The sequence below is a fragment of the Oncorhynchus tshawytscha genome, linkage group LG15 (assembly GCF_018296145.1).
Source record: "Oncorhynchus tshawytscha isolate Ot180627B linkage group LG15, Otsh_v2.0, whole genome shotgun sequence".
Taxonomy (NCBI): Eukaryota; Metazoa; Chordata; class Actinopteri; order Salmoniformes; family Salmonidae; genus Oncorhynchus; species Oncorhynchus tshawytscha.
The window spans coordinates 12,184,732-12,210,524 of record NC_056443.1 but is presented as its reverse complement, the minus strand read 5'-3'; the positions used below and the strand labels follow the sequence as shown (position 1 = coordinate 12,210,524).

Below are 25,793 nucleotides of genomic sequence, written 5' to 3'. Positions count from 1 at the left end.
TGCTTTACACTACACACATATAGGAATTCACCTTTCAGCTGGAGAATAACTTACAACACAAAGCCAAATCTACACTAGAGTTGCTTTCCAAGAAGAAAGTCAGTTGAGTGCCCAAGTTAGTTTTAATCCCACTTACAGTGCATTCGGAAAGTATTCAGACCCCTTGACTTATTCCAAATTTTTTTACATTACAGCCTTATCCTAAAATGTATTCAATATTTTTTTGCCCTCATCAATCTACACACAAAACCCCATAATGACAAAGCACAAACAGGTTTTTGCTCATTTATAATAAATACAAAACTGAAATATTTACTTAAGTATTCAGAACCTTTACTTAGTACTTTGTAGAAGCACCTTTGTCAGCGATTACAGCCTTGAGTCTTCTTGGGTATGACACTACAAGCTTGGCACACCTGTATTTGGAGAGTTTCTCCCATTCTTCTCTGCAGATCCTCTCAAACTCTGTCAAGTTGGATGGGGAGCATCGCTGCACAGCTATTTTCAGGTCTCTCCAGAGATGTTCGATCGGGTTCAAGTCCAAGTCCGGCTCTGGCTGAGCCACTCAAGGACATTCAGAGACTTGTCCCGTAGCCACTCCTGCGTTGTCGTAGCTGTGTACTTAGGATCATGTCCTGTTGAAGTCCTGAGTGCTCTGGAGCAGGTTTTCATCAACGATCTCTCTGTACTTCGCTCCATTCATGTTTCCCTCGATCCTGACTAGTCTCCCAGTTCCTGCCGTTGAAAAACATCCCACAGCATGATGTTGCAAGGTTTCCTCCAGACATGATGCTTGGCATTCAGACCAAAGTGTTTAATATTGGTCTCATCAGACCAGAGAACCTTGTTTCACATGGTCTTCAGAGTCCTTTAGGCGCCTTTTGGCAAACTCCAAACGGGCTGTCATGTGCTTTTTACTGAGGAGTGGCTTCCGCCTGGCCACTCTACCATAAAGGCCTGATTAGTGGTGGCTGCAGAGATGGTTGTCCTCAGCCAGCATTTTCCCACCCCCACAGAGGAACTCTGGAGCTCTGTCAGAGTGACCAACGGGTTCTTGGTCACCTCCCTAACCGAGGCCGTTCTACCCGATTGCTCAGTTTGGCTGTGCGGCCAGCTCAAGGAAGAGTCTTGGTGGTTCCAAACTTCTTCCATTTAAGAATGATGTGGAGGCCACTGTGTTCTTGGGGACCTTCAATGCTGCAGAAACATTTTGGTACCCTTCCCCAGATCTGTGCCTCGACACCATCCTGACTCGGAGCTCTAATGACAATTCCGTCGACCTCATGGCTGAGTTTTTGCTCTGACATGCACTGTCAATTGTGCAACCTTACATAGACAGATGTGTGCCTTTCCAAATCATGTCTAATTAATTTAATTTACCACAGGTAGACTCCAATCAAGTTGTAGAAACATCTCAAGTATGATCAATGGAAACAGGATGCACCTGAGCTCAATTTGGAGTCTCACAGCAAAGGTTCTGAATGCTTTTGTAAATAAGGTATCTGTTTTTTTATTTTTGATACATTTCCAAAAATGTCTAAAAACCTGTTTTCACTTTATCGTTATGGGGTAATTGTGTGTAGATTGACGAGGAATTTTACTTATTTAATCCATTTTAGAATAAGGCTGTAATGTAACACAACGTGGAAAAAGGGAATGGGTATGAAAACGTTCCGAATGCACTGTATAACGCAATAAAATGTGAAGAAATGCAAAGGTGATGTAGATTTCTATAGGCACTATGTACACAGACTAAGAGAGACTGAAATGTGTGATTTTTAGACAGCTCTGCGGTCGCATGCATCACCACAAGTTATTTCGGGACAGAAATAAAAAATGATCCCCAATTAAATTCTCTAAATATTTCAACGCAGGCCTGTGGCCAGATACACCAGCATGCAAGGAAAGGAAGAGAGATGGGGAAAAAGAGCAGCATAGGGAGAGAGTGTCTGAGGAATTCAAAAATAAAACAGTAGGAAGAAGGAAAGAGGAGAGTTGGAAGAGGGGAAGAAAGGGGCAGCTAGAGAGAGAAATAGGTGAGGGACAGAGAAAGAGGCAAAGGAGTGAGTGAGAGAAAGAGAGGTATAAGAAGAAAGAGGGAGACACTTTAAATTAAGAAAAATAGATATTGGGGTGGGTGTGTGTAAGGACGGTTGGCCCCATTCATTAGTATTCTCTCATAGCACTGAGGTAGGAGTGTGGTCTGGGAAGGGAACAGAGGTAGAGACCAATAGAGGACATTGAGGAAGAGGGGTGTGACTCGCAAATACTGAACAAACTTATCCAGGACACACAAGCAAACACGTTCCATTATAGCCAATGACAAAAACGATCTGTTTTCTAAAATACTCATTGCAGAGTGCAAAAACTACTCATACCAGAGTGCAAACAAAACAGCAAAACCACATGGGAGAACCTTTCATTACACCAGATTGTTTCCACTCTTCAGTAGTCAAGAGGATGCTTGAGTATACGTGCATGCATGCATGGTGCAGTGTGTGTATGTATGTATAATAAGACGAACAGGATGTCATACACTAGCTACGTCTAGGTGATGCAGGGCAGTCAGAGTCAGTGTGTTCTGTATAGAAGGTCTCACCTCTTGGACAGAAGCTTGTTGAAAGAGAGGAATAAGGGGATTGGTTCTCGGGATGTCAATGTGAATCTGCAGAGAGGAGAGAGGAAACACAAAACAGAAGAGCAGCCGAGGTTATCATACGCCGTCACAGAGAGGGAAGCGAGGAGAGAGAGAGAGCTGGTTAGTGGATTCACTGGATTGAGGGTCCAGGGCGTGTATTGACGGCAGAGAACTGAAGAGAACTGGAGCTCCTAGGCTCCTTTTCTGAACTGGGTGGCGGGGTAGTGTGTCTCACAAGCTCTCCAAACCAAACCCTGTTTTCTCTACAGAACCAGAGTGGGTCAGTGCAGGGCACAAGCAAATACACCATGCCATCACTTATGTGTGCAGGAGAGCTTCGTCAAACCAGAGAACCGCCGTCAACTAGTTCAGAACTTGGAGCCTGCAAACAGACGGACAAACACAGACAGGGCAGACCAGGCGGGAACCGGACCGGTGTCATTCTGGCCAGTGAGGGTTGGTCGGCAGCCCCTTTAACCAGTCTTACCTATGTCACCATAGGCTGCAGCAATAGACACTCTCGGACTCATCTGGGGGATGTCTATACGAATCTGGTGGCGTGGAGAAAACAGTTAACACAAACAAATTACACCCACACGCATACTCAGTCTTCACGCATACACACATGGACCGTGCACAACACACCCACACTAAGGAAATAAGTCAACACACTCAATTGATCAGATATCCAGTGGAGTTTTTCCCCAGCCCTAGATGAGGGGAAAAAAACTGCTGTTTTTCCACAAACAGTACATACCGCTAAACGCAAAACAACATGAGACAATTCAACAGGAAACAGTACAGAAGTGTGACTGAAAATGAAAATATGAAAACTCTGACAGATTCGAACATGTCAACTCTAAAAACTACTGTAGATGTGTGAGAGAGTGCCTGACAGTACCCTCCTGAGAGTGTGGGCGGGGAGTGCCTTTCTAGAAAGTTTTTCCTAGCCACCGTGCTTCTACATCTGCATTGCTTCCTCTTTGGGGCTGGGTTTCTATATAAGCACTTTGTGACATCCGCTGATGTAAAAAGGGCTTTATAAATACATTTCATTGATTGATTGATTGAAAGAGAACGTTAGAGCAAGAGGGAGAGCTTGAGTGAGAGAGGGAGAGACAAGGAGAGAGATTCATGTACAAAAACAGAGAGACAGACACTACTGTAGGGAGATGAGAGGAGTTACAGAAGAGAGCGACTGGGGAACAGACAGTCACAGGAGGCTGACCGTCAGGTCAGGCAGACAGACAGACAGACAGAGGTCTTGCAATGCCAATGTCAGGAAGTTGAGCGCTGACTCGGGAACAGCAGGGAGCCTGTGATCAGCCAGAAAACATCCTCTGCCACTGAGCACAGAACTGAGATCAGTGGAGAGAAGGACTCTCTCAAGACTCCCTGCTGAGACTACATTTCTACTCGGTTTGCTGGAAGCCTAAAACTCTCATTTTAAAGTAAATATCAGTCATTTTCTTAAAGGCAAAGAGAGGACTTTTCTCTCTTCATCTTACTCTAGCGGGAAACGGGTGTGTATCTCAACATAGTAAATATTGACGCACCAAAGTAAATATCGACAATACACCGCATAGTAAAAATATCATGCGTGCATGCGGTGTGTATTACTATCCTCGTGGGTACCTGAAATCTCCAAAAGGATATTAAAACAAGGACAATTCCCCCTTCTTAGGGAAAAAGGTTATTTTAAGATTAGGGGTTAGGTTTAGTGTTATACAATTAGGGTTAGGGACAATTGTACTTTGAATAGATTTTGTTTTTAAGGTAGTAAAACACGTGTGTGTGTGTGGGTCAGCAGAAGTGATTTCCCTGATAAACAGAGAGTGAGGGAGAGAGAGAGACTGACACCAAAGATGGGAGGGAGGGGGGGAAGAGGGCCATTCTTGTCTAGCCTCCATAGTGGCACTGCTATGTGTGAGAAGAGAGCAGCATGGAAAACCACTTATCACCGTATAACTGGATCTGAAATGCAGACTCGTGGCCGCCGACAGGCAGTGGCTTGGCTAGTCTGGGCTGCGGGGGAACGAACACATCAGGGACAAAGGGAAGGGCCTGGTAAGAGGGCTTGGGGATTTACACCCACAGGACAGCCCATTCTAACTGTAGATGGCTGAGGAATTATATTTACCCACCACTGGAATGGATGAACTATGGAGGAGCTGAGCTTAGGATAGACAGACTGCTCTCAATATATGAGTGCATGGCTCAGTGGATATAGGAATACAGAAAGACATGGGGGAGGTGGAGAGAAAGAGTGACTGAGAAAGAGAGAGAGAATGTGACTGTGTGTGTGTGTGGTCATAGATAGCATGCTTACCTGTCTGTATGTGTCTTGGTGGTGCTCGTCATTGCGCGAGTCGTAGTACTGTTCTATGAAACCAAAGTATTCCTGTCTCTTCCTCTGTAGTGTGCTCTCTCTCCTCTCTGTGTTGGCAGGAAGGTAACCCTGGGAAGAGTACACCAGAACTGTTAGGATAGCATAGGGTCCTTCAAACTCAACACTGTACTGCGAAGCCAGTTCCACTCTTTTTTTTAAATATTTTTCCCTTTATTACTTTCCCCTAGCCCCTTCCTTAATTGGAGTAAACTAAATGGACAACAACACTTAGGATTCTATTTCCAGATTAAACATACCATAAATATTTTACAGACACAGTATATCTTACATTACTTATCTTTTGTTTGTTTTTAGTCCCATCCTCCAGCTACCCTCAACCCCTCCCATCTATCTCTGAAAACCATCCAGTTTTGATATCTATTTGCCATATACTGTGATGTGATGTTCAACAAAAGTTCTGAACCTTTCTATTCTCATAGTTTCTACAGATTGTAAATTAAAAATAAATATTTTTGGTAAGAGTATTATTATATTATTTATCGATTGACTGACTTTTCAGATCACCCAGCAGTGCTATTTGCAGAGTTAACTCCAGGTAAATTCAATTCTTCAGCCATTCCTGGACCTGCGACCAAAAACAAGCTACATATGGATAGTACTAAAAAAATGATCTAATGATTTTGTCTCTACGCAGTTAAATCTGTAGAGCTGGGATGGCTGTATCTCCCCACATATATAACATTCTATTGGTTGCAAGAATTTTGTATAATTTAAATTGAAAAACTAAGTTTTCAATCTGGTTTTGTGTTTCTCTTTATGTAGTGTCTCTCTGATCATGATGTGTGTTTTGTCCTATATTTTGATTTGATTTTTAATCCCAGCTCCCATCCCCGCAGGAGGCCTTTTGGTAGGCCGACATTGTAAATAAGAATTTGTTCTTAACTGACATGCCTAGTTAAATAAAGGTTAAATAAAAAAGAAAAATATTACGTTTATAAACCATGTACCATGGAACCAGTCCATTGAAAATCTATATGGCACAGCTGCCAATTTTTTGGTCCTTAAATGAAGCTGCTATACTTTTTATTTATCTCAGTATTCTTTAACCAATTTTGGTCTTTAATGCAGGGCCAACAGACAGGTTCCTTACCATCTTCCCTCTTTCATTTTTGAAGTAATGCTGCAATTAGTTGGATGCAATTTTTTTGATAGAGCAGACATTTCCATATATTCTTGTTAACTGCATGTGTGACATAATTTACAAAAAATTCTACTGTTTTGATCGATTCTTTTTAATCAGTTAGCATATTTGAGTTTAACAATATTTGTTGAAATAATTGTTCTGTCTTTTCTGGTGTATTAAACTGAAATTGCAACTTTCTATGGCTTGTTAAAAAATAGACATTTTGGAGATTATTTCATTTTCAAATAACCAAAAGTGAGGTTGTAATATGAATAAAGGGAAAAAGGCCACACGGGGTGAGCCATTCTTACTAGTCTGCCAGGGATCCAGTTTGGATGTAAGTATAACTTTTGGATGACTGAAGCCTCTAATGGTTTAATATTTAACAATGTCTGCCCTCCAAATTATATATTCATTATATAAACATGCCGGTTTAATTTGGTCTGGCTTGCAATTCCAAATAAAATTCCATTTTTTGCTCATATAATTTTAAAAAACAAAGTTGTTATGTATAGGCAGGGCCATAAGCTAATAGGTAAACTGGGATATGACTAAAGAGTTAAATCAGGGTGATTTTACCACAAAGAGACAGGTATTTCTGTTCCATGGTAGCAATATCTTATCTATTTTTGCTAACTTTCTATTCAAAAGGCACACGCACATCAAATAAAAAAAGAACAATAATAGGAATATAGCCTCGCAACAATAAAATAACAGTAGCGAGGCTATATACAGGGGGTACCGGTACACAGTCAGAAAACAATCATCAGCGTACAATGACACCTTTGTATTTAAGCCCTGGATTTCTAGCACCTTGATATTATTGTTTTAAATAGCTAATACTTCAATGGCAAAAAATAAATAAATATGCCGATAGTGGACAACCTTCTTATATTTCTCGGTAGTTTAATATTTACTGAGAAGTAGACAATATTTACTATTTTACATAACTTTAACCCATTGCATAAGAGATTCTCCAAAATTTAAAAATTCCAGGCATTTATATATAAATTCCAGTCGTACTTTACCAAAAGCTTTTTCATTGTCAGCTTCGAATACCAGGCTGGTTCCCTTGATTTTTCATTGTGTTCAATTGTTCCAGTACTTATCTTATATTATCTCAAATCTATTGTCCATGTAAAAAAAAAAAAAACTTCCTGATTGGGATGAATAATATCTGAAAATACCTTTTTAATTCTATGCGCTATGCAAATTTTGTGTATGGAAGTGTAGAAGTGTATGGGGCCTCCAATTTTTTTTAATGGTTTGGATCTTTATACAGTGCATTCAAAAGTATTCAGACCCCTGAACTTTTTACACATTCTGTTCCAGTCTTATTCTAAAATGGAATAAACACATTTGTTCCTCATCAATCTTCACACAGGATTCAACATTTTTGCAAATGTATTAAAAATGAAAAACAGAAATACTTTATTTACATAAGTATTCAGACCCTTTGCTATGAGACTCGAAATTGAGCTCAGGTGCCTCCTGTTTCCATTGATCATCCTTGAGATGTTTCTACAACTTGATTGGAAAGGAGGATACCTAGTCAGTTGCTCAACTGAATTCATTCAACTGAAATGTATCTTCCGCATTTAACCCAACCCTTCTGAATCAGAGAGGTGGGGGGGACTGCCTTAATCGACATCCACGTCATCGGCTCCTGGGGAACAGTGGGTTAACTGCCTTGCAGAATGACAGATGTTTAGCTTGTCAGTTCGGTGATTCCATCCAGCAACCTTTCGGTTAACGCCCCAACATTCCTATAAGCTAGGTTACCTGCTGCCCAAAAGGAGTCCACCTGTGGTAAATTCAATTGATTGGATATGATTTGGAAAGGCACACAACGTTCTAAGGTCCCACAGTTGACAGTGTATGGCAGAGCAAAAACCAAGCCATGAGGTCGAAGGAATAGTCCGTAGAGCTCCGAGACAGGATTGTGTTGAGGCACAGATCTAGGGAAGGGTAGCAAAAAAATGTCTTCAGCATTGAAGGTCCCCAAGAACACAGTGGCCTCCATCGTTCTTAAATGGAAGAGGTTTGGAACCACCAAGACTCATCCTTGAGATAGCCAAACAAGCTAAAAATCTAAATTGGGGGAGAAGGTCCTTGGTCAGGGAGTTGACCAAAAATCTGATGGTCACCCTGACAGAGCTCCAGAGTTCCTCTGCAGAGATGGGAGAACCTTCCAGAAGGACATCCATCTATGCAGCACTCCACCAATCAGGCCATTTATGGTAGAGTGGCCAGACGGAAGCCACAACAGCCCGCTTGGAATTTGCCAAAAGGCACCTAAAGGACTCTCAGACCATGAGAAACAAGATTCTCTGGCCTGAATGCCAAGCGTCACTTCTGGAGGAAACTTGGCACCATCCCTACGGTGATGCATGGTGGTGGCAGCATCGTGTTGTTGGGATGTTTTTCAGCGGCAGAGACTGGGAGACTAGTCAGGATTGTGGGAAAGATGAATGGAGCAAAGTACAGAGAGATCCTTGATGAAAACCTGCTCCAGAGCGCTCAGGGCCTCAGACTGGGGTGAAGATTCACCTTCCAACAGGACAATGACCCTAAGCACAAAGCCAAGACAATGCAGGAGTGGCTTCGGGACAAGTCTCTGAATGTCCTTGAGTGGCCCAGCCAGAGCCCGGACCAGATCGAACATATCTGGAGAGATCTGAAAATAGCTGTGCAGTGACGCTCCCCATTCAATCTGACAGAGCTTGAGAGGATCTGCAGAGAAGAATGGGAGAAACTCCCCAATTACAGGTGTGCCAAGCTTGTAGCGTCATACCTAAGAAGACCCGTGGCTGTAATCGCTGCCAAAAGTGCTTCTACAAAGTACTGAGTAAAGGGTCTGAATACTTACAGTATGTAAATGCAATATTTCAGTGTTTTAAGTTTAATACATTTCTAAAAAGCTGTTTTCGCTTTGTCATTATGGGGTATTATTCCTAGATTGATGAGGGGGGGGGGGGGACAATTGAATCAATTTTAGAATAAGGCTGTAAGGTAACAAAATGTGGAAAAAGTCAGGGGATCTGAATACTTTCCAAATGCACTGTATTTACCACATGGGTCCTGTTACAGTACTAGTGAAATCAGACCTTGTTCAGTATCTGATTATCTACCATTTTTATAGGAGTGGTTAAAACATGCTAATAACGGTCCTCTAAGCACATCAAAAAATGTTTGATACCTTAGCTTGCCTTAACCGGTATGCAATCTAGCCCTGGAGTTTTCCCGGACTTCAAGGCCTTAATTGCATCAGGAAGTTCCTCCTCTGTAACTGGCACAACTCAGGCCCATACTCTACACAGACCGGTGCACCATAACCAATCAGAGCTGCAGTATCCCTATATGCAAATAGACCATTGACAAATATGGATCTGTGCCATTCACTTTGCACTGGACTGTGTTTACAGCATGAGTGGTTGTGAATAGATGTGTTTGTTTTGCGATCAAACCAACAGCTGCATGTAGCCAGGTGTGTGCATTTGTTCATATTCTTTGCAAGTAAGTGAGTTATTAGCCCAGTTATAGCTCTTTGCTAGTCAGCAATGGGGGAGTGGTTGTTTCCTACAAGAGCACAACAAGTGCATTTTTTGCCATCTTTGAAAAGCAAGTCAGGTAAAGAGCTTTTGTTCTGCAAGGGGCAGTGTTGTATTTTTAGACAGGCTTGAATAAGTTATAGCCAACAGGCAGCATAATTTGCCTGAATCTCCGTAATAATGGTATGAGAAAAACATTGCATTTTATGTTGTAAAGTGGTTTCTTGAATCAAACACAACATGTTCAGTCACCTCCTTGACTGAAAGACAAGTGGATAAACAGGTTAATATCAATCCCTACGAAAGTCTGATGGAATGTAGGCCTACATTGAACACCACACATTGGCTGCTACTGTAGGATGAAATACAGGACAGCTATTTCCATGTTAAAATTCTATGTGATGCATTTTCTCCATTGTTTTTTATGCTAGGCCCCTCTGATAGGCCCATATTATGATCAAATAGCCACAGTAGCCTACTTGGCCACTGTTATACCCGTAACTTAAAGCGGGTACAGTGTCAGTGTTCACAGTAAAAGTGTGCCAAAAGTCGCACAGAATTTTCACAACTTTCATGTTTGCACTAAAATGTGCTAAAAGCTCTGCAGTTGTGCATTTGATTTGACAATGTACTAGCTAGTTAGCTATCTATCTAGCTAAATGGTTAGATTCTTCCAAAATCAAGCTTCACTTGGTAACAGCAGAGAAACCCCTGCTCGATCAAGAGCCTTGCTGTCTTAGATTTGTTTTGTGCATGGCGAAAACTGTGAGTAACTTTTTTTAGTTGCTTGTTTACTTGTATGGTTTAGTTCAGACTGTAAAAAATGTTTGCAATGCACTCGTTAGCATTTAGTTGTCATTCTCTATGGATTTTTAAATGTACCTCTAACTGCTCACCTTTGGATTACAGCGCCTCAGTGAGGTTTAAAAACAGTGCCCTTTGTGTCCAGTGCCAGTATTACCCGATATCTCAGTATGGCACAAGGTCTGTGTGAAGGTATGACAATCTGGATACCACCCAAGCCTAATAACTAGACTGAATCAAACATACAGCTTTGAATCAATTCACTCGGAAAAAAACCCAGCCCACGCTAGGCATGCTAGCCTTGTGTGTGGTTGAGAATGACTTCTCACAAGCCCAGCTTACACACTAGTCTAGGCTAGACGCACACACACCCATGCACCCACACACATCGTGAGAACTACGTTAGGGATAGTAACTTCCAATCATTTTAAATCTGCTAAATGGACTGCGCTCCAGTGGGCCTCACGCTGGGCAAATTTGTGCACTACTCTATGTAGGGATGAGGGTGCCATTTGGGACACAACCTGTTAGAGCACTGTACTACTGACACACTTCCACTGCATGAGCAAATGTTTCAGTATGCCAGGAGAACTTGAAAAGGGAACTGTTCAGGTTGTTGGCCATATGAAGAGAATAACATCAACCCATTATTCAATAACAGATGGGCAGAGATTAATGCAGAGGGTTAATGTCCTAACAGTGGCATAACATTGAACACACACACACACTTCTCCCTCTCCTCCAGTGAGAACGTATCTAGCTACAGTATACACCATATGTCTGGGACAGAAAAGACAAGTCCTGGTGGTGTAGACTAGGCCTATAGTGATTCAGTAATTGATTGCCTGGAAATCTACAGCCCCAGAAAACCATTAATCTCTGGAGCAGTTGAGGCTTGTGCCCATTCTTCACTCCCACGGCCCAACAAAATGGCTCTAACAAGACGTATGTGTGCCAGGCAGCCCCCTGAGCACTGGCTGTAAGGGCCATTACCATATATCCATGTAATCACACTGACTTTATAATGTGCTGTAAAGGAAGGAGGTGAGGGTTGGTATTCTATTGTTGGTGACAGTGGAAGGTCAAGTATTTGAAGAGACTCGGAAGTATTATCCGAGTGCTACTGCTGTGAGATATGCAGTGCATAACTACGTTTGGTGGGGGTCAAATCCCTTTGAAAACTCCATTAAATCAGGATGCAAGTGGAAGTTTGATTCGTGAATTGAGAGAGGAGAAATGGGTTACTTTATTGATGGAACATGTTGGACTTTCCAGCAGTGGTTAAGTCAGAACATGAATAGGAGTCCTTCGAAAGTTGAAACCCCTCCGTCATACAGTACAAACACAGTTTGAGTGAGTCACACACGGGTTATAGTAATTTGGAGGTGGGCTGGCAGTATGTTTGCTGGATACAGTAGAGAGCACATCAAATATTAGAATTTTCTCCTCTTCACCTACAAAAATATATGTCAACAGAAATAAAATGTTGATCAGTGTGAGCTGTCAGTTCCAAGCAGGTTCAGGAGGATTGCCTCTTCCTTTGGAGTCAGGACTGTCATAGTTGTGAGCAGATGTTCTCTACAGCCAGGCAGGCACATAAACCACAGTTAGGTAAATTAAAGTGTCATTCCTAAAATGAGGTGTCCTCCTGTCCAATTAAAAATCGACCCCTAATCCTACCGTGTAACCCCATTAGTGAAGATGGGAGAGGAGAGTGGTCAAATCCAAGCAAATCTTCATCAAACTTACTTTTCGAACTATAAAGTGTGAATTTGTGCTCTTTTTTTATTTTGTGAGTGTTTGTACATAGCCTTGTAGGTGTTATTTTTGGAGAGGATGTTGTGAGAATAATAGATAAGGCTGTGAGATGAGCTGGAGCAACTTGCTGTCTCCCCAGCTGCTGCCAGACTTTACATAATAAAGGGAAGAGAAAGTTTCCTCCACCAAGGTTAATGGAGGGTGAACTGAGGGTCAACAAGGGAGAACACACACACAGCCGAGGGAGGCACTGCACTTTATCAAGGTTTTTATAGGCCTGTAAATGTCTCCTACAGCATGCCGCAGTCTTTAAAACTACACAGGCAGGGGGAGCTACACAGGCAGGGGGAGCTGCTTGGGGGGGGTTTATGGTTGTGTTCGGAGGTATCTGTGCCAAGGGTTGGAACTGGTTTCGAGAACAGAACAGAATAATTCAAGGGTGCCAATATATTTGACTACATCTGTACTTGTGAAAATTAGAAGAATCAATAGCCGGGCACTTGTGAAAGTTTTGGAAGAGGAGAGAGTAAAACTATGAGGTGCTGACAGTCAGTAGGCTACTGTATTACAGCTGGCCAGCCGAGAAACATCGAAAGATCCCTTTAACTTGCTGGTGATTCCTTTCACCACTAATCGCTCTGTGAATCCATGGGCTGGCACCTGACACAAACAACCTGTTCTCCCACCATTCTCCCTCAGAAAAAAAGAAGGAATCAATTTAGGGATTAAATGAAATCTTTATTTTCTAGCGAGGAACTGACAAACAAAAAAAATGTCTACTTAGTAGAGTGCTGGGAAGGGTTGCTCAAGTCTGAACAGTACGTGTGTGTGCGCATTAGGTTGTGAGAAGTCAGCAGGATGAAGAGAATTGATTTTGCAGGAAAACAACAGCGCCTCAAGAGGTGACGGCAGCCCCCTCTGCTCCCACAGAGGCCTGACGAGTCATCGCTCTAGTTTAAAGATGATTCCCTGCTGTTTTAATTCTTATGTCAAAATCACAGATACACAAACACAGGACTAGATGCAGAAAGACACAGAAGAAGGATACCAAGAACACAGACAGAAACGCACATACCAACCCTCACCACACAGGGGGTTCAATAGAGTGCATCGATGTGGAGTGATTGAGTGGAGCTCGAGCTCTGGGTCTAAGTCAGGATGACAGATGAGCGAGCCATAGGCAGATGAAGGTGAGACAGGTGAACTAGATATGGCTGTGTGTGTGTGTGTGTGTGTGTGTGTGTGTGTGTGTGTGTGTCAGTGTTTTCTGTGCAGTCATTTAATTGTGGCACAACGCGTGGAACACCACCCTACCTCAAAATCAGTTTATTTGGAGTGATTTTATTTATTTTCTTTACATTTTTAGTTGAGTGGCAACCAGGGAAAGCGTTGGGGGATAAAATGATGATGGTTTCTGTGAGAAGTACAGGCAGGGGAGCATGTTAGCCCAGGTGGCAGGTTACCAAGTTAATGTAGGCCTACCTGTTAGGTTAAATTCACTGTGTTTATGCAAGTTTTTTTGGGACATAGCATCCTATTTATGAATTTTAACTAGTTAAAAGATTAAATTTTGATTCTAGCTAATGATTAGCCCAATAGGGTAAATGCAAATAGGCAACCCCATGCTTCAGCTTATTTAATTATAGCCACTATGCTGCATCAGTTGGGCTACAGATGATAATGCTTATTGCTAATAGCATACCTGATAATATGGACCATGTTGTACCAAATCATTTTCTCAATATGTTAGGCTCATTTCTGGAAGTGGAAATTATATTTCAGATGGTGCCAGTACAATTTTATTTTCATTCGGTTTGGAGTAGTCCTTTTTAAAAAGCCACCTGAACTGAGCTTCTCAGTCTTTCTACATAAAAATCAGAGGTGTTTGTCCGTCACCAGAGACCGTTCAGAGACACGGGCCGTGATAGCACCTTTCTATCACCTGCTGTCTACCCTGTCCTTCATTGGCACCTCCAGAATCAGTGTGCCAGTCTCAACATGGCAAACACTGAGGCACCAGGGCTTCCTGTAGCCTGAAATGGGACATAGTCCTGGCCTGAGGGGAGAAGTACTCAATGGCATGGTGCCTCTCACCCACCCAAGCAAGACACTAAATGACTCAAAAATGGCATGCATCTCAATGGTCATAAAGTTATGTTTGTACTAGAGTTAAGCTGGTTATATCTGCTACTTTTCTGGTTTAGTGGCACTGAGTTATTTTGAGTGCAGAGATATGATTTTCTATATACAGTTTCTACATGGGTCATTGCATATGAAAATCAACGAATAAAAAAATGGCTTTGGAAAAAGGCCCTCGATTTGATATAGAATGATCCATAGGCCTATATGCTACAGCTAACATGCTGTGCTGACTATGGGGCCTACACTAGGCTATATATCACATCTGGCCTTGCAGCCACATCAATACCACAAAGCCAGTTAGCTGCTACTTTACCAGCACTTAACATTTAACAATTCCGCTCCATTAGGAAAGTGTACACATTGCTAAGGGCGGCTTAGCCATTCTTATCACCGAAAATCCACTTAATTGACTCCCTTCAGGCACTGGAACCCAAGTGGACGATTCTTCTTTAAAAAGCTTCTTATTCATTATTCCAGAAACACTTATTATTTTTCACAGAGCCGGAAGCTGAAGTTCTTTCTGTGTCTTATGGTACAGACAGACAGAGACGAGTCTAAACATAACTGTAGCGTATAGAGATATCACCCAGGGAGAAGTAGAATGACGAGAATATAAAAAGGGCTCATTCACTGTTTTCTTACCTTATAATTACCTCCGTTTCCTAATAATGATTGAGAAAGTTATGTATAATTTGTGCAGTCAGGTGATAAAATGCAACTGGGGGGGGGATAGTATGGGTGGTGATGCAGCATTAAGATGTATTAACAACCTAGAATGCCTGATTGTCTCTTTCAGAGGAGGTAATACAGCTAGCACTAACCAGCCTCTGGAAAGGAATAAATTGAATATCCATGGCACGGTCGGGAGCAGAGAAGGTCACAGGGGACGCGCCGAGAGTGAAGTTGTATTATGTGGCTCCAAGTTTATGGAATAGCGGTAGAGGGTGGAGAATAGATTCTCAGAGCCTCTCCTGTCTATCGCAGACCGCATCTTGACAGAGAGGATTTAAAGGTCAGGGGAGTGTTCAGATATCCCAGGATCCTTCGGGGGAGGATAGGGATGGCATGTTGCAGGGATTAGACATCTCTTTCTGTCTCCTCCCTTTCCATTTTTTTTTCAAACCACAAACACTTGCATCTCTCGTGTGTCTGTTGTGCAGTATAGGCCTATATTAAAAATTTGGTGGGACAAGGCTGGGGATCTAAGGGAACCTATCAAATATCCCAGAAAACTAAGCCGTTGAGAGCCAACAGCACAACCTGATATTGGATTGGGTTATTGATGACTAATCTGAATCTGATAGCCATATTGTATCGATGTGCCACCATCACCAGCAAAATAATAGGTGATTCCATTTAGAGGCAAAGCACAGATAGAGTGCAATGTACTGTAACCCATTACTTCCATAAAGTTTCCAATACACACCATGTCCTATCCTGCTAAGCATTCGAAATGTACTTTTGGGTATCAGGGAAAATGTATGGAGTAAAAAGTACATTATTTTCTGTAAGAATGTGTTGAAGTAAAAGAAAAAATTGTGAAAAATAGTAAAGTACAGACACCCCAAAAAACAACTTATGTAGTACTTTAAAGTATTTTTACTAAAGTACTTTACACCACTGCATCTCAGCGCCTCAGACCGAACTGGGGACCTCTGACACTAATTTGTGTTGACAACAAAAATCTTTGCCGTACCCCTAGGCAATTTAATGAGCTATTGTCTGTGGGACATTAACTACACACAGCAATTAATGTGAAAGTCACACCACTCAAAGTAATGCTCCACACACTGAAGTGATCACCAGACTGAAGTCACTCACTAGTTGGGTCACTGTAAACTGCAACAATAGCTTAATGAGTAAACATTCTGTATCGTGAATACATTATTTGTGCCTGGCAATTAATTTCTAAATGGAGGTAAAGAGCGTTATTAATCTCCATGAATCACAGGGAGAGAGAAAGAGAGACACAAAGAGAGAGCGCACACGAGAGAGTAGAGAGCACGCGAGAGACAGAAGAGAGACATAGAAGAGAGACAGAGAAGAGAGACAGAGAAGAGAGCACGCGAGACAGAAAGAGAGAGCGAGACAGCGCGTGAGAGAGCAAGAGAGAGCGAGACAGCGTGTGAGAGAGCAAGAGAGAGCGAGACAGCGCGTGAGAGAGCAAAAGAGAGGAGACAGCGCGTGAGAGAGCAAAAGAGAGGAGACAGCGCGTGAGTGAGCAAGACGGAGCGAGACAGAGAGCGTGCGCCAGAGAGTGAGAGCGTGCGCCAGAGAGAGTGAGAGCGTGCGCCAGAGAGAGTGAGAGCGTGCGCCAGAGAGAGTGAGAGCGTGCGCCAGAGAGAGTGAGAGCGAGCGCCAGAGAGAGTGAGAGCGAGCGCCAGAGAGAGTGAGAGCGTGCGCCAGAGAGAGTGCGCCAGAGAGAGTGAGAGCGTGCGCCAAAGAGAGTGAGAGCGAGCGCCAGAGAGACTGAGAGCGAGCGCCAGAGAGACTGAGAGCGAGCGCCAGAGAGAGTGAGAGCGAGCGCCAGAGAGAGTGAGAGCGAGCGCCAGAGAGCGAGAGAGCGAGCGACGGCCAGAGAGCGAGAGAGCGAGCGAGGGCCAGAGAGCGAGAGAGCGAGCGAGGGCCAGAGAGAGCGAGCGAGGGCCAGAGAGAGCGAGCGAGGGCCAGAGAGAGCGAGCGAGGGCCAGAGAGAGCGAGCGAGGGCCAGAGAGAGCGAGCGAGGGCCAGAGAGAGCGAGCGAGGGCCAGAGAGAGCGAGCGAGGGCCAGAGAGAGCGAGCGAGGGCCAGAGAGAGCGAGCGAGGGCCAGAGAGAGCGAGCGAGGGCCAGAGAGAGCGAGCGAGGGCCAGAGAGAGGGCCAGAGAGAGCGAGCGAGGGCCAGAGAGAGCGAGCGAGGGCCAGAGAGAGCGAGCGAGGGCCAGAGAGAGCGCCTGGGAGAAAACTGACAAGATGGTTTTAGGGTGTTTTCACACATGGTCCCTTTCAGACAATTTGTGAACACTCCAAAGGAACTCAAAAGAGCCTCTGAATGTGAACACAAAGCTCCACACGTTCTCTCGTCATTATTCTCGACTCGGCTACTGCAACACCGTTTCCCCTGCCATAACCCCTCACATTGGTGCCACAAAAGAGAGACGATGATGTACAGGTTCACAGAAGAAACGTGTGCCGTTTTTGAAAATTTATTAGAGATTGTCATGAATGCACAGAAATTCCAAAATGTGTGTGGAGTTTTGTACTGACACAATGTTCAGATAATTATTTTGCAATATGTGATCTATAGAGCTTCATAAGCTGTTTATTTGATTGTGAGGTTTGAATAGTGTGAGAAGAGAACATATTTGGTGACAATCACAACATATGGTACAAAATCAATGCAGGCTCTTAAAGGGGCAGTAGCCTACATTGGGTGTTACATTTTCAATTACAGCATTATGTAATTAAGCAATAATACGAGGCCACAACAGCCACCAGAGCCATGGTAAAAATGTCATAACACATGGACTTGAGTGTAGAATTGCTTTTATACAACAGGTTACTAGCATTAAAAAGCAAGATTCTTTCCCAAACCATAAATTGTTCAACAAAATGTGATGCTATATTCACTAACGCAAGTTGTCCAAGTGCAATTTTAAGCATTCTCTGGTCATTAGCTCTATTCATACTGACTGCCATGTAAAGCAAAGTCACCCGAGAGCTGGTAGACATTCCAGAACTTTGCAGGTTGCTATGGCAAAAACAGGGTTGATATGGAGGCTCCTCCCCCCCATTGCTAGCTGGCCAACTACACAGCTACTAACACAATCACTTTAGACTGAAGCTGGAAAGATAGCAAAGTAGCTGCATTTCATTTCAATAGTTATTTTATTGACATTTCTTTGTATAGATCCATAAAAACTATGCAGATTCCATGATTTCGACTGGCTGAGAAAAGGTGTCTGTCTGTCTCGTCCAGACTCCCAACAGGTTCATTATTATAGCACAGTGAAGATCGAATTTCAATGTTGTACAGTGGAGATAAAGTTTATAAGTTGCACGGCTAGGCAGATGAGAAAGTGGATCTGTAAAAGTAGTAGTGCGTTGCTAGGTAACAACGTAAACAATGGCACTTTTTATGAATGTGGCCATGTGCATATTGCCTTGTATATCATGGGCAGGATAGGCTCTAACAATGGGAATTCCAAACCATCTGTAGTAACTAAGCAATAATACATGAGACGCCATGTGTTATGACAATTGTATCATGGCTGTGATGTGGTCATAGCCACAAGGGAAAGATCATTAAATTGGACTGAGCTAGTTTTTTTTTTTTTTTTTTTTTTGGGGGGGTCACATATAGTCCTCTTTAATGTGAACTCTGGGGTAAAAACTTTGAATGAGGACTCAACTCTTTTGCCAGTTCACTTCACCTATTTTGTGGACCGAGTCCTCTTTGCATTCACATTGTTATGTTAAGGAACCAAGATCATTTTCCAACATTCACTCAATGCACTCTGGGTTTTTACAAAGTGCTGAACAAGCTATTTAATCAGAATGTGCTATCGGGCAGCTAGATATACCTACTTACATTTTGGAAGCTAATAGATTGCGTTTAGTTAAAATATGAGACATAATAATTGTAATCAGAAGATACTATTAACATGTACATTTGATTGGACACCCTAGGTAGGCTAAGCCCCCCTCTCGAGATGGTCTCAGTTCGGTTTACATCGGGGGCTCTTCTCTTTTGAGGGGTCTGAGTTCTTTATGAGTGTTCAAACTACACACAGAAAATTGACAGAGTTCACAAAAATTGTCTGAAAGGGACCAAGGGTGAAAACACCCTTAAAGACGACTGAGAACATTCTTTTAAAAGAGGACTGTGTGTGAAAACACCCTTACTTACCGATAGGAGCTTCCACGTGATTGGACGAACCTGACGAGGAATTCCAGACCAGCTCAACTTTCGTAATTCCTCTGAAAGGGGAACAAACAGAGAATTACATTATGACACTTTCAAAGAATATACAAGACCACTGAGATTCTTTGCCTGAAGAAGGCAAAAGAAAAGAGAATAATTTAAAAAACACAAATGTCAACAATTCCATATTCCACTACTAAGCTTTAGGATACAGATAAGCCTACAGCATCAGCCTAATGCATTTATCATGTTTGCTTCGGGGGGAAACATATTTCCTGGAAAGACAGCGACATGCATATTTACTGTACAGCCTATTTCCCCCAAATATTCAGAATTGCCAACACCTACAGAGATCATGATGCCAGAAAATGAACCCAAAACATATGGTCGATCTAGAGGAAAACATATTTCCTTGAAAGACAACAGCATGCAGATTTCTGAATTGCTGTATATTTTTCCCACATTCCCTGATATCCAACACATACAGGCATCGGGGTGCCAGGAAATGAATTCCAAACCCAAAGCTTCTCCTCACTGTCTCTGACTTCCATAACATTAGAATTTGATGGGTTTAAAGAGGTTTCCCACCACATTGTCAGGAGGCCGGGGTCTGGGGCCCACGAGCGTTAATGTGAATAAATCTCACAGAGAGGTGCAAATTGGACTTTTAAATTGGGAAAGATGAGCTCCCTCTGGGTCTATAAAACCACAAAAAAAAATGTTTATGCTGGATTCTTCACATAGGTTGCAAATTGGGACACAGCCAATGTAGTGCACTTTTGACCAGGGCCCATTAGTGCACTGGTCTAAAGCAGTGTACTACTGTATATAGGAAATGGGGTGTCATTTGGGATGGATGCAGCCATGGTTTAACGCTGGATACTTTCACAATATGTCCACTGCATACTTCAAACTCAGAGAGTGGACAGTGCTAAATTGAGCATAAAAACACCCCCTATTTGAAGAGGAAAGGTCTTTATTTCCATTTCCTGTTGACAACATGGACACCTATGCTGGCTACTCTACCCATTGACTACTGTAGATATGATGAGTATTATCATAACAAAAAGACTGACTGAGGAAACTGGCTGAGTACATAGCAGAGGAACATTTACATATTCAGAACAGGACAATCAGAAATGAGCTAGATAGCGTTCCTATCACAAAATAAAAGTATGACATTGATTGGGGACTTGCTAGCTGAATAGTTTTGCTTTGTACATAACTTTATAGTTCTATGGTTTGTGCACTACTCTACAGAAACCTAAAGAAATATGACCATGAACAATTTCTCTTCACTTGATGAGAGTCCTTGAACAAACATGCATATAGCAGTGAATGCACATGAGGTACAGAATTACAATTGTTTGCATTAGTCTGTGCACTAAACTATAGGAACCTTTAGATAGAGATATGACATTGAACCATCTCTCAACTCAGAGAGCCCTTGTGTATATATATATATAGAGAGAGAGAGCGAGATATGGAGATCCTATTGAATTGCAGTGAATTCTCAGTATTGCTACAGTTTGCAACTAGATTCAGGTGTGAGAAGATTTTTGTTGGAGTGGATGGAACATAATCAAAATAATTTACGCTCTGCAAATGGAACACAACTAAACCTAAAAATAGATTTTATTTTAAAATAATAATTTCATAGCTTGCTTATATTGACACACGATAACTCTTTTTGTATTCGTGGAAATACTTGAGAATACTTGATTTCCTAAACTAAACTAATTTTGTGCTGAATTACTGGCGGGACAGTAAAGCTAAATAAAATCTAAATACGGTTTTGCTCGCGGGCCAACTGTTGCCGACCCCTGCCCTATACAGTACCCTACTTTTAGCCAGAGCCCTATTGGCCATGGTAAAAAGTAGTGCACTATAAAATGGAATACTAGGATGCCATTTGGGATGCACACAAGACCTTCACCGGTGTCATTCAGCCATAATTCACAAATGGCCATGCATCGAGCCTCGCTTCAGCCTAACTAAAGTTTAGGACTGTATCATTAACATTCCGCTTGCCTATTCCAATCCAAATTCAACAAGAATCTCTTCAGTGTAATTGCATATTGTGCATTGTTTCACTCGTGTTAGGAGAGCGGGGGGAAATGATTTGAGTGTAAATGAGATGACACCGGCAGGCAAAACACCGCTTCCTCTTCCCCTCCCCCACACCACCTCCCCATCCATTCCTCCCACTCTACCTCCCTCCATGTAAAAACAGAAGCATCTCCGACTTAGGCCTAACCTCGACTCTTGTTCAGAACGCTGGCATGAAATTGGTACAACACAGCAGACATATTGATTAGTTCCAAATTACTTTGCCCGGGAGTTCTAAAACAAACGCAATAGAGTATTGTGTTACTGACAGATATTGCAATGGGAAATGTTGGCATGTTCTAAACAGGAAAGGCCTTGATTAGTCCATTGGCTAAATCAAGCATCCACTTATACAATTACGTAATACGTTGTATAGCCTATCACTAATGCTTTGTATACCATCGCCACTTAGGCTAAACAACATTCTGAGCGTGTTAGTTTTTTCATTTATTTATCCTTTTATTTATTATTTTCATTCCCATTGAGATTCAAAACCATTTTCAGGGCCTCCTGAGTGGCGCAGAGATCTAAGGCACTGCATTGCTAGCTGTGCCACTAGAGATTCTGGGTTCGAGTCCAGGCTCTGTCGCAGCTGACCGGGAGACCCATGAGACGGTGCACAATTGGCCCAGCGCCATCTAGGTAAGGAGAGGGTTTGGCCGGCAGGGATGTCCTTGTCCCATCGCGCACTAGCGACTCCTGTGGCGGGCATTGTGCAGTGCATGCTGACACACCAGGTGTACGGTGTTTCCTCCGACACATTGGTGTGGCTGGCTTCCGGGTTAAGTGGGCATTGTGTCAAGGAGCAGTGCAGCTTGGTTGGGTTGTGTTTCAGAGGTGGCACAGCTCTCGACCTTCGCCTCTCCCGAGTCCATAAAGGAGTTGCAGCGATGAGACAAGACTGTAACTACCAACTGGATACCACTAAATTGGAGAGAAAACTGGGTAAAAAAAATACAACTAAAAAAAGATAACATTTTTCAGAAGGGAGCAAGAAATCAAGCATTTATTAGATATACACCATATAAAATTAACAACACAGTGACGGTAGGCATAGGATAAAGGCTTGCCTATAGGACATAGCAATTGATCCATATTTCCTCTCTGTATCTCCAGGGTCTCGACTGACATACATAGATTCTATAGTGAATCACAGCCCACAGAACACTATGGTCGCGTCCCAATAATCTCGCCTTCCTCCTGAAGTGTGCAATCGTAACTGACATCAACCTTACGGTGGGGAGAGAGAGTCGTACACAGCCTTATACACTTTCTCTCCTCTGCGTCGATGATCTCCAAAGACAACCGTTCTCATGGCCATACGTGCAAGGCTTCAGTGTTTGGGAGGGCTGGAGGCCAGACATTTACCTGGCACCAGCTGGCCAGCAGTGTGAGAGCATCTGCCTGCTGCAGCCATACATCACAGGAGGAATATCACCGAACATGACGGAACACACCCTCTGTGCTCGCTGCATTTTAAAACACTACTCGAAACTGACAAAGGTGGCCGAAGCTGGAAAAATCGAAACTGGGAAAATCTCAAATTACATTCTGTTCACGCATAGGGATTAGGTCAAAAGTACTGCACTACATGGGTCCCCTCTGATTGAAAGAAGTGCACTAACGGTTGAAAATTAGTGCATTATAAAAGGTTATCGAATATTATTTAAGATGCGGTCTGCATGTCCCTTTAACATCCTCTCCCTAGCTGACTCAGTCAGATAACTGATGAGGAAATTCCATCCGGAGCTCCTGCTACATGGGGAAGGAAACAACACGACCGTGCTCAGTTTCCTAGAGCCAGGTCTTAAAATTGCAAATGCTGTTTCATTACTGGCCGGAGCTGTCTTGTTTCTCAGAAAACACGGCTTTTTCAAGAATGTATCACATGTTCATTAGAATAAAATAGCAAAGCCTGAAGCACTAGATGAACAAGGTCCCTGGGGACGTGGAACAAGGTCCCTGGGGACGTGGACCCAGGACTAAATCAAATCAGAAGTCTCAGAGCCCTGTGTGAGATTATGAGGGGAAAGCACAGTGTGAAGCACGTCAGTCAGCATTGTGATTGTGTCTGAGCTATGAGGCTAATCTAAGAGAAACAGAGGAAAGGCGTATCCTGGACAGGGTGATACAGGCCAAGTCAAATGAAAATGCCAGCACAGACTACGAATGACAAATAGGATATACTGTAGGCCTATTTCTTCTAAAGAGAGGGTGGGTGACTCAGTCAGGCTTCGACCTCTGGAATCACAAACACAGATAGTTAAGACATGGAAAATGTGTAGAATTGCAGGAAATAACCTTTAAAAACATCAATACTCTGCCCCGTGCAAAATGTGTAAAATTGGTTGGAAATTAGCTTTAAAACTGCAACAAAAAAAGGGGGGGGGTATTGGTATCCACCGCTGCTGAAAAATCCTAGGGGAAACACTATGTTATGTCATAGACTCTCTCTCTCCCTGAGACCACTTCCTATCCTATCCCAGTCCTTAGACTAGAGTTAATGGTTTATTCATGAGCTCACACCGGACAGGTCTTGGCTACAGTACAGTTTCACTTGTGGCCTCGCCGGTACTTTGTAACATCGTGTACCTCCCGTTTAAGCATTGTAACAGCTGTATCCCTATGGGTGAAGTTGAATTAATGGATGCTAAATACCTTAAAAATATGGCCATGTTTATAATGTACTGTACAATCCCAACACAGATTGTGTTGTTTCATTCTCCAGCTGGAGAGTCAAGTGCTTGGATTTGAGTCCAAATCATGTGTGTGTGTGCGTGAAAAAGAGGAATATAATAAAATATATAGAAAAGGCAAGACAGGCCATTTATCAGGAAAGATGAGAGCTGTCAGTCTGTGTGCTGACTGAGTGAGGTAGTCAGTTGGGAAGCCGGAGCCATGGTCGATTCAAACACTACTCAGACGGAGAGGGGGCAATGGGGCGGACAGACAGCCAAGAGGTCCTCACACACAGCTCACATTCACAGACTCACACACAACCAAAAAGCGTAGAAAACACCCATCAATAAGCAAACACCTCACTCAACTTCTTCTGACCGACTCCCCTGTTGCCACAATTCCACTACAGCCCCCTATTTTCAACAAATACCAAAACAAAGCCCTCTCTTGAATAAAAGCATGTCAACAACACAAAACAAACACTTACTTAATAAAGTGATACGCTATAATATCAGACAGTGACAGCAGATCCCGTAGGCCTATTTCTATCACGGCCGACAACAACCCAATAAAGAAACATCCCCAGTAACATCCCGATACACTCCGATGTAGGCCTGTAAAACTAAAGGTGGACAGGCTACAATCTCAGTGGCAGGCAGATCCCCTTTTCTTCAAACGCAGGGGCCCAAGACAACATCCCCAGCAGATAAACTAGGGCCTATCTCCACATCATCACTATCATGGCTAACAGGGATGTCACCCGGGCTGACGCATTTATGCGGCGCTGTAAAAGTTTTAGCTGATGCTCTAAACCTTAAGCACTATGTCTGTCTGTGTGAGAGGCAGAGTACAGTGCTGTTAACTCAGGTAAAGGACGAAGAGACAAGCAGCTGGTGACGACAGGCTCGTGAACTAATAGGAGTCTTGTAAAAAGATACTCCTCCGTATTACCACCTGGATTCTGGACGATGGAATGTACTCTACATCCCAAATGGTACCTTGCGCTCTATAAAGTGCACAACTTTTGACTCAAGCATATATAGCACACTAGGCCTATATAGGGTATAGGGTTCCATTTGGGACATAGCCATGGTGAGATATAGTGCAGATGACTGGGGAGTGAATGGTACAGTAAGGACCCTGTCAACTCCCCCCTAGCCCGGCCTCTCAAAGTCACTGCAGAGAGAGGTGGTTGGCTTCTTAAACTGATTGCATTATAAATTCCCCTACTTCTTATAAACGATCCTACTTCTCTCATGATGTTAACAACGTACAATATTCTAATTTCAGATGACACTTTTAAAAAACTTTTTTGAACTTCTCCCTAGTCCCTAAAGTGTGTGTGATGCCAGCTTTTTAATGAGGTTGAGTTAAAATAAAAAGTTTTAGTGCCAGTTTTGAGGCAGGACACCAGATCTCTATATTGGTTGTGACTTGGCTCATGGGGAGTTCACAGTCAGTCTTTGTTCTACTATGGGAAGACCAAGTTCTGCATGGCTGCCATTGAACCACACTGTAATCTAGTGAATCATACTTTTTCACTTTTTCCACATTTTGTCACGTTACAGCTTTATTCTAAAATTGTTTGTTTTTTTAAATTACCCTCATCAATCTACACACAATACCCCATAATGACAAAGCAAAAACTGGATTTTAGACATTTTTGCTTATTTATTCA

The 25,793-nt window shown here is 42.8% G+C and overlaps 1 protein-coding gene across 1 annotated transcript in view; it reads right to left on the bottom strand.

Moving 5' to 3' along the window:
- LOC112214424 (TBC1 domain family member 22B) overlaps positions 1-25,793 on the bottom strand; it is a 201,203-nt gene that overhangs the window by 149,853 nt on the left and 25,557 nt on the right. Inside the window, exons 6-8 of the mRNA XM_024373144.2 lie at positions 19,313-19,383; positions 4,968-5,096; positions 2,600-2,665 (exon numbers count right to left, since the gene is read on the bottom strand). Coding sequence (XP_024228912.1) covers positions 2,600-2,665; positions 4,968-5,096; positions 19,313-19,383 — 266 coding nt within the window. The remainder of the gene's footprint in view (positions 1-2,599; positions 2,666-4,967; positions 5,097-19,312; positions 19,384-25,793) is intronic.